Raw genomic sequence first — 15,419 nt, forward strand, 5'->3', positions numbered from 1 at the left:
AATTTTGGGATCATCAATTTCCACACGCCCCAATTGATTGGTTGTTACTTGTTAGTTATGATCATTTGGTGGGTTGGGGGTCCATACTCCATTACTCCATACCAAGAATGGAACTTTGACAAGACAACAACCAGAGCTGAGCATGTAACGGAATTTCCTTTTAAGACTTGACACTCAGCAGTTATCCACTTAACTTGGGCTTCGTCCAGGCTTTGGGCCCAGACGGCCAGATTCCTGTTTTACATTACTTCTCACCATCTGCATTTAAGCTCTTTGGAAATGGAAATCCCGAGAAATCCACACCTTTTGTCTCCTCCACATCAAAATTAGCTTATTTGAAAGCATTGCTGTCTGCTGATGCTGTTAAGAGACATCACCATGTTTACTGTTTATTCCGCACCGATATTTAAGATTCTGATGAGTTGGAAACCGCCATGGAAATGAAGTTTACGAGTTCGTGTTCTATTCGATCTTCCATGTGAAGCTGTAGTGGCTGGGATGAGGAGCATTCAGAAGATCAGGATCAGCAACTCATATACGCAGCTCTACTGTTGCTGCGTCATTGCTTGCTTCTGTTCTGTGAATGAATGACATCAGTTTCAAAAATTTGTCGATCGAGTCATAGCCCCCAGAGAGAGTAGACAGAGATTTTTGTTTTTGGGATATTTGGTCTATTCTTAAAAAAGGGTTTGGTGTAATTCGCAGCCAATAGAGTCTAGTCAATTCTGCTCCATTGAGGCATTGAGGACATCTCTAGCAGAGGGAGCTCATGTTTCATGTAGCTGATGATTCCAATAGTTTTTGTTCGTCTCCAGAAGTCCAGATTGGGACAATATCCGGTTCAACCTTAATTAAGCCGGAGTATTCCAATAATTTTTGTTCGGCTCCGGTTCAGCATTACCCTATGTCCTATCCTGCTATCCATCCATGATCCATCTGACCATATCTCCTCGGCCTGCGTTTCTCTGACGCCTCACGTCTCACCTCTCGGCGGTGGTGGTGGGGAGTGAAGTGAATACTGAATAGGAAGTAGGAAGGTGATGGCTGCAGCAGCAGTTTTGAAAGGCGGTGCTCTCCTGCTTTCGTGTAAAACCTGGTGCTTCCGTTTTACACGCACCAGCTTGTCATCTTCGCACGGAAATGGTAATGGGGCAGTGGTTGGATCCTTGCTTCTCAAAAGAACCATAAGGGCGTCCTTTTCTCCTTCGCCTTCTCAGTTCTTTCGTCGGGCATCGGTTAAAGCCACTACCGCTGCGTACACCAGCTCGGCCTCGGACGCTCCCCTTGCCTCCTCTGTCCCATCTGCGGACTCTGCCTTGGACGCCCCGCAGCCGCAAGGCGATTCTGGTGCGGAACGTCCGGCACCCTCAGCCGCACCGTCACCGGATCAACTAAAGGATGCGGTGGATGCTTTGGACTTCAGGGTGGGCCGCATCCTTAGAGCCTGGAGACATCCTGAGGCGGATTCTCTCTATGTTGAGGAGGTCGACCTCGGTGAGCCCGAACCCAGGACGATATGCAGCGGCCTTGTCAAGTACATCCCCCTCGACGACCTTCAGGTTCTCCCCTCTCTCTCTCTCTCTCTCTCTCTCTCTCTCTCTGAGTAGAGTGTCGATGACATTAAGTTAGGTTCAGCCTTCATGCTTCACTTGATTATGTACACAAACGTATCATTCGTGTAGGGCAGACAAGTGGTTGTCCTTGCTAATCTGAAGCCTAGAAACATGCGTGGGGTCAAATCGAGTGGAATGCTTTTGGCTGCTTCTGATGCATCGCATGAGAATGTTGAACTTCTTTTACCTCCTGAAGCTTCAGTCCCTGGTGAAAGAATATGGTTTGGCTCTGAAGAGAATAAGGAAACCCAACTTGCTCCTGCGACACCTAACCAGGCAAGATACTTTATTTATTTATTTATTTATTTTTAAAGTCAATTCATTAGGGGGCATATGAATACGGTTGCGTTGCTTTCTCTCAATATGATTATATAAGGAAATGACAATTTGCAGGTAGTAGTTTTCTTAAAGTAAGAATTTTCTCTTACTCAAATCAATTAAGCCTTGTCTCCACCATATGGGTTCGACTTCCTAAATCCTGCACTACCATTCGGCTCTGTTTTCAATTGTTAAGCGATGGCCCCTCAGATCATTTCTCACTACCTCAATCCTAAGTTTTTCTCTTGTTATTGATAAAACAAGATTACCTGCCCAAGAAGAATGTAAGTATTATAATCTGAAAAACTTACAATAACTCAGAGCGTGGTGCACAATCACTGCAGTAATGACAAGATACCACGGGCTGCCATGCCAGAAGAATGAAACTTCTATAGCATGGTACAAGTGCTGCAATAATGTGGAGCATGGGGGGGGGGGGGGGGGGGAGAAATGTAGAGGTGTTTGAAATTAAGGAACAAGTGGAAATTCTTATTGATTTGATCAAGATAAGAATTGCACAAGGGGTACTGGTATGTGAGGGGTTTCAGGATGTGAAGATGGATGATATGTTAAGGAGATGGAACATTATTGCTAGTGTGCCACTTAGAAAACCACAGAGGAAGATGAATTAGTACCCGCATAAGGCTGGCAAACCAAAATTTAAGTTTGATGGGTGCTGTTTAGGTAAACCCTGGAAGTGGATGGTCAGGTGTGGGAGAGGTTACAAGGGAGGAAGGAGGCAGCATTGTCATGAGCTTTCAAGGGGCTGTAGGCTTTGGCAACTATTTGTTGTCTTTGTTGGATTTTGCTTTTACCGTAGCTACTGTAGCTACTGGAATTCCTTTCTCTGTGTTTCCGACACTGGATTATTCACATCCACCCTCATGGCAGATTTTTGTCCCTCTCCACCAACATCCTGCATTTCATTAGACTTAGGGTCAGCTCCCTCGACGGGGGAGCTTGCACAGCTTTAGGACCAATGTCTTCACCATTTCTAGTCTTCCTACGACCTACAACTTCAATCTCTTCCTCTATAAATAGTAACTCTGTACTAGTATCTAGTCATGGATGAATTGACTAAACATATTCAAGAGGTCCTGTGGTGCTTGTTGTTTGCTGATGACAGTATTACTTGATGAAATTAAAAATGATTAATGGCAAAATCAAGAGCAGTGTTCTGGTTGATATGGCAGGAAAGAAACTCAAGACCCTCAAATTAGATTAAATGTAGCATTGTTAGGAAATGGTTGTGGAGATTTCCCCTAGAGCAGGACAGTTTGTGGCACTTGGTGGTATAAAGTATTCACGAGATGGCAACTAATGGATGGGATGATCGTGTCGGCCCTAGGGCTTCTCATTTCTCCCCTTGGAAAGCCATTGCTGGAGTCTTGCCCCTTTCAGCCTTTCATCAGATTTGATTTGTGCTAAGGTAACAAAATTCTGTTTTGGGAGGATCTTTGGGTTGGGAACACCCCCCCCCTAAAGGATAGGTTCTTGGTAATGTATTCTCTTTCCCTAAATAAATTCAAAGCCATTTCGTCACTCCGTGTGTCTGAGGGGACATGGGACTTGGGTTTGAGAAGAGGGTTAATGGATTCAGAATTGGCTTGCATAGATGAATTGTTCACTTCGTTGAGTTCAGTTTTCCTAGATTCTTCTTGCTTAGACAGCAGAATCTGGATAGAATCCTCCTCAGGGTTATTCTCTTGATCCTCTTTTTTCAATGGCCTAATTCAGGATCCTGTTGCGCCTTATTCTTTTCCTACTAAAGAAGTGTGGTGTACTCTTGTTCCACTGAAGGTTAGGGCTTTTTGTTGGGAAGTGGCTTTCCAAAAGATCAACACTATGGATGTACTTCAAAGAAAAAGGCCAGATTGGTGAGCAGAATGCTGAGAGATGGACTTGAAGACCCTTCCTCCAAAGATTATGGCATTTAGTTGGGAAGTATTCTATGGGAAGGTAAACACTTGATAACCTACAAAAGAGAAGACCCTTCCTCTGTATTTCTCCCAATTGGTGTATCCTTTGTAGAGCTCACGGGCAGGATTGTTACCATATACTAATATCTTGTTCTTTTTCTGCAGACCTTTGGGCTTGGCTACTTTCATTTGTTTGGGAGTAGTTGGAGTATGCCAGCAGAAGTTCACATGATCTTTAACCATTCTACTTTCTCTTGGCCTACAAAAAGAGGGAGAATTATGTGGAGATGTGCTCGTGCTACCTTGATTTGGACTCTTTGGGAAGAAAGGAATGCTAGAATCTTTCAAGAAAAGGAAAGGAACAGTCAGGAATTGAAAGACTATGTGCTGCATAGGGCAATACTTTGGTTGAAAACTTTGGAAATCTTTCATCAATTCTTCTTTAATGACCTTTGGAGAAGCTGGTCAGCAGTAGCAATCCAGACTTATCCGGAATGGGGGGTGTTTTGAGAAATGAGAAGGAAGAGATTTTGTTGCTCTACTCGGGTCCCCTAGGAGTTGGGGACTCCATCCGGGTAGAGCTATTAGCTGCTATACAAGGGATGCGACTTGCAAACCAGCTGGGGGTACAACATCTAGTAATTGAAGGAGATACCAAAGTGGTGGTGGGCTGGTGGAAAAATCCTGAAGATGCTATATGGCGCTACAAGAATGAAATGAAGAAGTTCAGTTGGTTGACAAGGAATATGATGGTCTCTTTATAGTGGGTGGGGAGATCAGCAAATATTTTGTTCGATGTTTTAGATAAGCAAGGGGTAAATCGGGAAGAATTGTTTTGGGCTCAGCTGTGATTCCTATTTTTCTTTCCTAGTTTTACTTATAAGATTCAAGGAGGGGCTGCAGCTTGTGCCTCTCCCTAGGATGTATGAATTCACAACTCTAAATCAGTTTTTGAACTAATAAAATTTACTATTATTCATAAAAAAAAAAAAGAAAAAGGCCAGATTGATGCCTTTCCCCACAAGTCTATTGCTTTTGCTTAAGAAATGGTGAGATGACGGCTCATCTTTTGATTTCTTGTCCTTTTGCTTCTTACTTGTGGGAGTGGTCCTCTTTTTGGGTGCAGGTGGAATCATCATTTTCTAGCTTCTTCTAACAACCAAAGAAAAGGGGCAGGGTAATGTGAAGAATACCAAAAGCAGCCGTCCTTTGGTCAATTTGGGAAGAGAGAAACAATAGGATTTTCCAAGGGCAAGAAAAATCCAAGGAAACACTTGTTGAGGGCATTACCATCAAGATAATACATTGGTTGAAAGCGCAACAACTTTGATGGAAGCTCCTTAGGTAATCTAGGCCCATTAGGAGTTGGGGGTGTCATCAGAAATGAGGAAGGAAGAGATATGGCCCTTTACTCAGGCCTGATTGGGGTGGGAGACTCCTTAAGGGCAGAAGTCTTGGCTTTACTCCAAGGCCTGAGATTGGCGAAACAATGGGGAATAAAACACTTAGAAGTGGGAGGAGACTCCAAGCTGGTAATAGGGTGGATGCAATCTAGAAACCTGGGAGTGTGGCATCTTAGACAACCTCTAAGAGAGATTATGAACTTAGAAAGGGAGCTTGGGGTGCATTTTAAGTGGGTAAGAAGGTCAGCAAATGGAATGGCTGATGCTTTAGCTAAGCAAGGAGTAAATAGGGAGGCTTTGTTTTGGGTTTGTTTGTAAGGATTTTATTTTGGGTTTCTCCACCCATCTTATGGGTGGTGTCGTTTGTAATCTTTATTTAAATTCATCAATGAAAGTTACCCTTTCCTATAAAAAAAAAAACTCAAGGCTATTCCAAAGCAAAGGTTGTCAAGTGGAGGAGGTGTGGCAGAAAATAGTGGGGAAGCTGTTACCCTGGTCATCAGCCCAGCTCTCTGTAGATAGATCAAACCTTAGTTCTCTTTTTTAGGCTAAAACCTTTTTGTAAACTCAAATAGGATAGTGGTTCAATTCTATTTGTACTCCCCGGATGTACAACTTCTAGTTGTACAAAGGTTTTTATTATTTTGAATTAATGAAATGATACTTTCCTCTTTTCAGAAAATGAAAAAAGAAAAAAACTGGCTTATGGTCAGTTACCTTGGAAAAAGAGATTTTAAAATGAGGACTAAAACAAAAATATATGCGATCCAAATTTAATAATAATGGGAGTGCAAATCAGGTTACACTTAGAATTTAGGATTGGAGACTGGGAGACAATTAAATGTCACTGATGTGGATGCGTATTGGGAGCAGCAGCAGCAATGATCCGGTGTTTTCGTCCTATCCAATTTGGCAGCAACAGTCTTATCCATTCAGCAGATTAGATTAGGCTATCTTGTTATTCTTATCTTATTAAGTTAGTAAATCAGATTATCTTATCTTATTAGATTAGGATTAAGAGAGACTTATCTTATCTTATCAAGATAGAGTTGGAGGTCTCCCTATTCAGCAAGGAGTCTCCCTAAGAGTAGGATTCTACCTCTTGTAATCTCCTATTTAAGGAGCTAATATTATTCAATAAAGATATCGAATATTCAGTTAAGAAGAGAGTAAGGAGAGTTGGTGATCTCTTGGACAAATCACCATTAGGGCACCAAGATAGGTTCATCAAGAGCAGGAAGGAACAAGGGAAAACAGGAGATTTTCCCCGTGGACCGACCCGTGACGAGATCCTATTCCCAGGCCCATAACATTCTGGTATTAGAGCCTACCGTCATGGGGGAACAGGAGCCGCTGTCTTCCAGGGTCCACGAACTTGAACATAAGCTCGCAGAAACCAGCATGGAGGTTCGTGAAGTCAAGGATGATGTTCGGGAGCTGCGATGCCTACTGGAAGCATTCCTCTCCAACAAAGAAAGAAGTTCTGAGGGAACCGCCACCACAAACAGTCGCCGACCGGATTGGGCAGAGACGTCCAGCAAACAGCAGATCGCTGCTCCGATTGCCGCAGTTATTCCCAAGTATAGCCGGCAGGAATTCCCATCTTACAACGGCAACGGAGACCCCTTAGGCTGGCTGTATCACTGCGAGCGGTTTTTTCGGGATCAACGGACAAATGACCGGGATAAGGTAAATCGTTCTATATTGCTAGAAGAGGATCGTGTTAAAGCAGAAACAGAATGTGCTAAGGCACCAATAGATTTCACTACATCGCAGCTTCACAATTTGATGTATGAGAAAATTCATTTTGTGAAAGCCATAAGGGTGTGCAAAGATTTCAAGTCAAAGTATCGGGATATTGAACTTGTGCCTGAGGAAGAGTTTTTCAGTTCAGCCCCTCAAGATATTAAAGGATCTGTACTATCAAAAGACAGTGCACATGACTTGATGCTAAAGCGGCTTAATTTTGAGCTTTTCCAGTGAAAAGAACTCTGCAAACTTCATGAGAAACTGGAGCAACACAAGAAAAGCCTTATGGAGACCATTGCAAACCGAAAGAAGTTCTTTTCAAGCCTCCCTTCACACCTGAAATCTCTGAAGAAAGCATCCTTGCCTGTCCAACACCAACTGGGGGTTTTGCATACAAAGAAATTAAAGCAGCATAATTTAGCAGAATTACTGCCACCTCCACTCTATGTGATTTACTCACAATTGCTGGCTCCGAAGGAGGCATTTGGGGAGAGTATTGAATTGGAAATTATAGGAAGCATGAAGGATACTCAAGCCTTTGCCCACCAGCAAGCAATTAAGGACAATGGTGTTTCTACAAATACAGAAATGAATAAGTTGGAGGATGGTGCGCCTGATGAGGAAGAGGATGGCCAAGGAAGGAGAAAACGGCCAAAGAAGGTTACTGGAAAAGAGAACCTTGCCCAATTCAGAATCTATCGATCTCATCCTCTTAAAATCATCCTTCATATACATGATGATGAGGTTTCAAATCCCAAGCCTACAAAATTGGTTACTTTGAGGTTTGAATACTTATTGAAGTTGAATGTTGTATGTGTTGGAATTGATGGCTTTCAAGAAGGACCTCAGAACAACATCTTATGCAACTTGTTTCCTGATGATACTGGTACTGAGCTTCCCCATCAGTCAGCTAAGCTCTTTGTTGGTGCGGCTGTTGAAGTCTTGGTAGAATGGTGTAATTTACCATCGGCCGAAGCCACATGGCTCCCATTGGCAGAGTTCCACACCACATATCCTGAATTCGAGCTTGAGGACAAGCTCGTAGTCCAAGAGGGGAGTAATGATGTGGACGCGTATTGGGAGCAGCAGCAGCAATGATCCGGTGTTTTCATCCTATCCAATTCGGTAGCAACAGTCTTATCCATTCAGCAGATTAGATTAGACTATCCTGTTATTCTTATCTTATTAAGTTAGTAGATCAGATTATCTTATCTTATTAGATTAGGATTAAGAGAGATTATCTTATCTTATTAGATTAGGATTAAGAGAGACTTATCTTATCTTATTAGATTAGGATTAAGAGAGACTTATCTTATCTTATCAGTCTTATCTTATCAAGATAGAGTTGGAGGTCTCCCTATTCAGCAAGGAGTCTCCCTAAGAGTAGGATTCTACCTCTTGTAATCTCCTATTTAAGGAGCTAATATTATTCAATAAAGATATCGAATATTCAGTCAAGAAGAGAGTAAGGAGAGTTGGTGATCTCTTGGACAAATCACCATTAGGGCGCCAAGATAGGTTCATCAAGAGCAGGAAGGAACAAGGGAAAAAAGGAGCTTTTCCCCGTGGACCGACCCGTGACAAGATCCTATTCCCGGGCCCATAACAGTCACCTCTCTGTAACCTTGGTTTAGTAATCCATAACAAGGGAGAGATTGAGAATGTCATGCATATAATCAGAACAAGATGTGCAAAATGGAAGTGTGCATCTGGAGTCTTGTCTGATAGGCAAATACCACTTAGGCTAAAAAAAAAATTCTATGCAAACAGTTGTACAGCTAGCAATATTGCATGGAACAAAGTATTGGTAGTTGGTAAACATGTTCAAAATCTGTGTGGAAAAAATGCCAATGTTGAGATGGATGAGTGGAAAAACTAGAAAGGACAAGTCAGAAATGAAATCACTAGAAAAAACCTAAGACTAGCTCCAACAAAATGTGAGAGTATACTAACGTGCAGTGAGACCATCTACAGCACCTATAAGAAGAATGATCTGTTACAAGTTGAAGGAGCTAAAGTGTGGGGGCAGAGTGATCTGCTTCCAACGAACACGTTTACAACTTGATCTATGGCCACACATCTCAAATGGGATTTCCATCTCAGAAGTATGACCCCATTGATGTGTACAAAACATGTTTGAGATGTGTGGATATAGGTCAAGTTTGAAGTGTATTGGAAGCATGTTTGTTGGTAGCAGATCCAGACTCAAAGGACATGCCTTGAAGTAGTAAGAAATGATTTTTAAGTGCTCATAATTTGACAATTGATATGGCACCAAACAGAATGGAATGACAAGACAGTATTCACGTAGCCAACTCAATATAGTTGGCACAATGCTTAGAAGATGATGATACTCCAATGTTTATTGTGTGCTCTGATCAAATATTTTTATTCATTGAAGCCCATGGCCAGAAGAACAGAAAATAAGGTACCTCAGATGTACAAGCCCTTAGACAGGTGCCATGTACTAGGATGCAACCTGAATTTCTCATTCAGGAAGGATTCCTAGGACTCGATGTCTTGGCTGATGCAGGCAAGGGTAACAAGGGAAAGGTCGGAGTAGGAATAGCTAGGCTAGGGTTGAATCTCTAAAGTTCTTTCTACCGTCGTTTGATTTTGTCAAGGATAGACTTGTATTGGACAGTACTTAATCTAGTGATTTTTAAATCTATACAATCGTTTCTGTTGTCTGTAGGAAGAAAAAAACAAAACAAACTTACTTGAGTATATTTTAATATTTCATTATAGGGGTCATACATGGATCTCAGTGATATTAGAGAGTGACCACTCGTAGTTTATTTTTGCTTTTGAATCAAGGACGCAAGTGTCCTTCCAAGAATTCCACTGACAGACGTATTTTGGTTGAACATCAGCATGGGAAAAATTTTCGGGGCTTGATACAAGGGTAGTTAAGTCATACATGTCCATCAGTGGGTAATCTGAAGGATGCTTGTGTCCATAATCCGAGTGAAAATTTCACCAAGCACTTCATTATCATAGTTGGTGGTAATGGTGGTAGCGAGTAGCAACTAACCAGTCCATGTTTCTCATTTTTTCTCTGTAGATTCAAAAGAAAAAGATATGGGAATTGGTGCAACCTCATCTCAAGACTGATGATTCTTGTGTAGCTGCCATTGGGATACATCCCATGCGGACGTCTGCAGGTATGGTGGTGAGCGGATCTCTGAGAAATGCCAATATTAGCTGATTAAGCCGGGCATGTCTTGTTACTTTGAATGCAATGGAGTGGTCTTACTTGCTCATGAGATTGATGCAAAGACCATCCACTTGGGATGCCAGATGGTTATTTTCTGCACTACTTTGTTTAAGAGAAAAAAAAAAAAAGAAAATGAGTAATCCATTACAGTTTTTACGAGATTGGAGAGGTGAGGTTCCGTCTGTGTTAATTATCTTTATTCGTTGGCATTCTTACGTTTGATCTGCTGCTGCCCAGAAATCATTCAAACAGCCATGCAGCTTGGCAATCTAAGATCTTCTTCCTTTCGTTATTTTTGGGTTCTTTTTGTAATCTAGTGTCAACGTCATTTGTTATACTAAAACCCATATGGGCTCAAGTACCAGGATGTGTTTGCCTGGACCTCCCAAAAGTCCAAGACCATGACAGAATTACAAGGTTGATCCATGTACCAATTCTGATGACTATGAATTCTGCGATGTAGACATATGTACTCATTGTTGAGTCTTGAAAGTGTAGGCCCCTCGTGTAATGGGTGAACCCTGTAAACTATAGTTGCATGCATGGACTGTCGGATTGCAAATTTGCAACACTGTAGACGTGACACAGTGGACTATGGCAAGAATGATTCATTCAACTTGTTGAACTTGAAGTTATGTAATTTGTGGAATTTAGTTATTTGACCATGACCATGACCATAGAGAGAGAGAGAGAGAGAGAGAGGATCCACAAGACTACATCTAAAGAAAAGAAACACAAGTGCTAGTGCTATCATGTGATGGGCTTTCTTTTGCAGTTCTTTTCACTAGGATTGGTCTATTTATCTTCTCTTTTATTATGTTTGGATTTGGATGTACATTCAGGGTTGGTTTACTTGGATTTGCAGTTGTTTTTGAATAATATGTTCTACGCCAATCCCTAGCGGCATGGTTCAAAAAATCGTTACGTATCGGGGGTCTACTTGGTTTTGACTGGTTCAGGGGGTGGAACCTTAAACCCCTCCCTCTGAACTGGATTTGAAAAAAAAATGTTAAAAAAATAAAAAAACAGTAGCAATACTGCCCGATACGCCCTTACCGGTCTATCGGGTGTATCGGTATTTAGAACTTTGGGTGTCAATGCCAGTTCCGGTTGTAAGGACTTGGGGACTTGGAGTGAAGTATTATTTTATGATATAACTTTGTAAAGTTTTTTTTTCGGATTTTTAACTCTGCCTGAAACTTGAGAAAACAAAGATACTGAAAATTTGAAAATTTCTTTTTGATACAGAGAGAGAGAGAGAGTCCCAAACTTCATTTCATAGTCAACCAAGCTTTTTCTACAGACATTATTAGTGTGCTGCCAAGACTAGAAAACAAAGTCTATATTAATCATACTGCCACAAGCCCACAGGCCCCACACAATAGAAATTCTTCTTCATTTTGATAGACAGAATAAGTAATGGAGTAGGAGCAATTTAACCCTTTAAAATACAAGTTAAATATTTTGAGGATTGGCGTTGACTATGGAAGCCAGAATGGCCTTCTCTTGAATACCCAGGGTTCTGATGAACTTGCGATATTCGTTGAAGGACATTTCCTGGTACAAGGGAAATCCGGAGCTCCTTTTCACCAACGTTTCCAGGGGTCCGATCTTCTTGTCTGCCAACGGGTTAACGAACACAACCATTGACATCCTCTCCTTCTCTCTGTTCACTGTCGTCCGGTGATTCACACTGTTGTAGATCCCGTTCGAAACTATCTGCGCACGCAATAACAAATTTTAATTCACTTTTTCTAGGGGAAATATATGATGCCGAAAAGACATGATAGGGTACTGAATTGCATGCTATATAGGACTCAACTTCTATCTACAGGGTCCCGCCCATCTAATGGACAATCTCAATTAGTCATAGGATTCCTACACGTGAGAGAAATAGGTGGGATCATGCGTCTAGTTAGCTTTTCCTTGACTCAAATCAGCTCTAATCCCAAACTATGTTTAGGGTTTTTTGTTTTGTTTTTTTTTTTTTTGGTAAGTAAAGCTGTATTTAGGTTTTGGTTGCATGAAATCTTATCCTGCTATTGTGCTCTTTACTAACATTTCACTGTACACTGTTTCTAGTCTTCCCTTTAGCTTTAATCACATGTTGCACCATTCTTATCAACTTTTCTACGTCAGCCCTATACCCCATATGTTATATTGGTGGGTTCCCAATTCCAACTAGTACTAATCATTCAAAATAGAATTTGCCCATTTGATCAGGTGGCCTGGTTATCTAATTTGGTCCATTAACGCTATGTTTGGTTTGAAGGAAAGAGTAGGGAAAGGAAGGGAAATGCATGGAAACCTATACAAGATTTGTAAAGGTTTCCCGGATAATGCTTTTCCATTCATGAAATATTCTTACATTGTCTAAGGAACTCCTAAAAGCCACTTCCCTTTTTAGCAAATGCAAGAAATTGCTAGAAAACTTCAGTGTCAAGTGTCAACTGTCAACAGTGTCTCTCCACGGTCCACATGGAATCAGGATTTGCTCCTCACAGAACACACCTCACACTGACCTCACAGCATATCCCACCATGTATTAAAAACATCTTCCTATGAATAACACACAAGTTTGGTAAATGTTCAGGATGTTTCAGCTGAAATGTGTTGTGAAGTTGGTGTGAGGTGCACTCTGTGAAGAGCAGATCCTGACTCATTCACATGACATGTAAGTTCATACAGCCATGCCTTTTAACACAATTACTGTTGCATGGAATTCGTAGACTAATGTGTCACATAAAGAGAGACATGTAGACAGTATGGATTGCAAATAGTTGATATATATATATATATATATATTTACAAATGCAAATTTGTTGTAAATATAAGAAGGGAGGAATGAACTTATTGTTTTGGTGCAAATTAAACCAATATATGCTGTGACAAACCAAGTCTGATGAACAAAACCCTACAAAACTTGTTAATGATTGTATTGTAAAATAATGAACTTATTGTTTTGGTGCAAATTAAACCAATATATGCTGTGACAAACCAAGTTTGATGAACAAAACCCTACAAAACTTGTTAATGATTGTATTGTAAAATAACAAGTTGAAGGTAGGAAATGGGTATTGAATTGTAAAATTGCAAGTTGAAGGTGAGAAATGGGTTGAGTTGTGACAGTTAGTCGTTCTCCTTAAAATTACAAGTTGAAGGATTACAAAGTGTAAAACTTTATATTTTGTATGTATTTGTATTGTACATATTTGTATTTGTACTCCATCCAAACTGAGCCTATAATGCAAAAGGGAACTTGTGAATTGGTTTCTAAGATAAAACAAGCCACGGGCTTCTAGTAGACATGTATTCCCTTGTCATTCTTTGAATCAATTTGAAATATGCTCAGATTGGATTGGCATATTTGGAGCAAAACTAATAAGAACAGTATGGATAGTGTATCACCCAATTGTCTAACTCTCTATAAATAAGTATAGAGTTTGCAAACACTTGAATGGGCACAAAACAATCCAATCTGTCTCTCTTGAATAGTGATAAACATGTATACGAAAAAACATGAGGAAGACACAGCCGAAAGACCGTGCGATAAAATGCGCCAAACAAGCCCTTAGTCTTTTTAAACGTTCTTTGTATTTTAATTATATATATATATATATATATATATATATATATATTGATCAGAAATACCAGAAGGGATCAGTCATGCATATGCGAGTAGTCTCTCATTCAAGAATTCAATAGCCATGCATGCAGAAGCAGTCTTGCTTTGGCGTTGCATGCAATATTATCATTAATTAATTAATTCTGTGTGGCAGTGTTGGGATAGGGGTAGTGGTGAAAGTTGAAATAATTAAAATAAAAGGGTATAGGGAAATAAAACACAAAACACAGTTTGTAATTTGGATAGTCGCGCTCACCTCGAGTTGATCGCCGAGAATGACCACCAACGCACCTTCAACGGGAGGAACCAAGAACCACAGCCCATCCCTTTGCACCTGCAACCCCGACACATCCTGCAACAACACTGTCATGGCTCCGGGATCGGTGTGGGGTGACAGACCCAGTGCCAATTCCGGTTGTGGGCACTTGGGATAGTAGTTCATTCGATACGACGCTTCCAACCCACTCTCTCCTCCCAGTCTCTCCAACAGACTCCCTTCCTCTTCCAGCTTCAGGTCGCGTGAGAATATCGACAACAACCTCTTGCACAACCCCATCACCATCTCCCCGTACTCACTGATCACCCTCCTGCAGCTCCATCATCCTCATGCCGAGGCCACATCAAAATGAGAGACCAAAATTACAACAGACAAACAAACATTATTAACTCTCTCTCTCTCCCTCTCTCCATCATCAGTATGCAGTATCTAATAACCTGTATTCAGTGGGCTGCCGAGGCCACTTCTGTTGGCCGTTCGTAGCGGAGATGGGGCGGAGGAGGTGGAAGTAGTAGTCGTTCCAATCCAAGGGAATGCCCTTCTGCACGCCCAGCCGGCTTCCATATCCTTCATAGGTCACAGGGTTGTTGGCGTACTTGAGCTTCTCCGCCATGGGCAGGTCGAAGAAGCCTCTTGAAACCCTCATCACCGATTTGAGTCGCTCGCTTGGGATGCCATGGTTCACCACCTGAACACGCCCCATTCTCTGCATGCACAAGACAACACAGACAACTGTTGCACGTCGCCTTCTTCTATGCCCGATAAGTTCACCACGGGGGGCAACTCAGCCTTGCTTACCGTTTCATACGTGGGTTTTCGTTCTTCTTCCGGTTTTATGTATCGGAGTGTTCTGGCTCTAAACTTTATAGGCATGCAGCACTAACAGACGGGTCCGGATGTAACGGATAAAAAAGAGATGGAACACGTGATGAACATGCGAGAGGAGGGAGTCAGAATCCACTCAAGACTGAGGAGTGAGGACTCCAATATTTACAAAACAAAAGCCACGTGGTGATGCCTCCATCATCATCAGTTCACAATCCACACACTACAGTCAACCACGATGTGCGATGTACGTGAGCATCAAATAAAAGAAATGTAACGGCCGGATACGATGAGTCTGCCGTCCGTCTGATTCTGAGACATTTGGAACTGATTTGTTATTTTCTTGCCGGCCGATTGCCTGCTTTTTTTTTTCCTTCTTTTCTGCTTTTCTTATTACTATTTTAATTTGCAGATTTGAGGGTGTGATTAAATTGTTGGTTGGATGGTCAATGACTCAATGTACAGAATATATC

At 41.4% G+C, this 15,419-nt stretch overlaps 2 protein-coding genes and 1 pseudogene across 2 annotated transcripts; 2 read left to right on the plus strand and 1 right to left on the minus strand.

Annotated features, from left to right (window-relative positions):
- The first annotated feature begins 274 nt into the window (after positions 1-274).
- LOC148844428 (Nucleic acid-binding, OB-fold-like protein) lies at positions 275-10,511 on the plus strand. The gene is made up of 3 exons (XM_088957655.1): positions 275-1,559; positions 1,683-1,889; positions 10,067-10,511. The coding sequence occupies exons 1-3, from the start codon at positions 1,041-1,043 to the stop codon at positions 10,208-10,210; spliced, it is 870 nt and encodes a 289-aa protein (XP_088813781.1). The 5' UTR covers positions 275-1,040; the 3' UTR covers positions 10,211-10,511.
- LOC148844429 (THO complex subunit 5B pseudogene) lies at positions 6,468-8,211 on the plus strand (annotated as a pseudogene).
- A 967-nt stretch (positions 10,512-11,478) lies between the features above and the next one.
- Positions 11,479-14,965, minus strand: LOC148844430 (jasmonate-induced oxygenase 2-like). The gene is made up of 3 exons (XM_088957656.1): positions 14,559-14,965; positions 14,101-14,431; positions 11,479-11,938 (listed from the first exon to the last, which is right to left on the minus strand). Exons 1-3 carry the CDS (start codon positions 14,831-14,833, stop codon positions 11,675-11,677), a joined length of 870 nt encoding a protein of 289 aa, XP_088813782.1. The 5' UTR covers positions 14,834-14,965; the 3' UTR covers positions 11,479-11,674.
- Between the last annotated feature and the right edge of the window lie 454 nt (positions 14,966-15,419).

Source organism: Nelumbo lutea, chromosome 8 (genome assembly GCF_056320005.1).
Source record: "Nelumbo lutea isolate HS-2025 chromosome 8, American lotus-T2T, whole genome shotgun sequence".
In the NCBI taxonomy this organism is placed as follows: domain Eukaryota; kingdom Viridiplantae; phylum Streptophyta; class Magnoliopsida; order Proteales; family Nelumbonaceae; genus Nelumbo; species Nelumbo lutea.

Excerpts from the sequence above, each read along its gene's own strand:
- LOC148844428 (XM_088957655.1), top strand. The coding sequence starts at position 1,041 with ATGGCTGCAGCAGCAGTTTTGAAAGGCGGTGCTCTCCTGCTTTCGTGT. Across the intron at positions 1,560-1,682 it reads TCCCCCTCGACGACCTTCAG|GGCAGACAAGTGGTTGTCCT; the intron begins GTTCTCCCCTCT and ends TCATTCGTGTAG. Across the intron at positions 1,890-10,066 it reads CTCCTGCGACACCTAACCAG|ATTCAAAAGAAAAAGATATG; the intron begins GCAAGATACTTT and ends TTTTCTCTGTAG.
- LOC148844430 (XM_088957656.1), bottom strand. The coding sequence starts at position 14,833 with ATGCAGAGAATGGGGCGTGTTCAGGTGGTGAACCATGGCATCCCAAGC. Across the intron at positions 14,432-14,558 it reads CGGCAGCCCACTGAATACAG|GAGGGTGATCAGTGAGTACG; the intron begins GTTATTAGATAC and ends ATGGAGCTGCAG. Across the intron at positions 11,939-14,100 it reads TTCTCGGCGATCAACTCGAG|ATAGTTTCGAACGGGATCTA; the intron begins GTGAGCGCGACT and ends TTGCGTGCGCAG.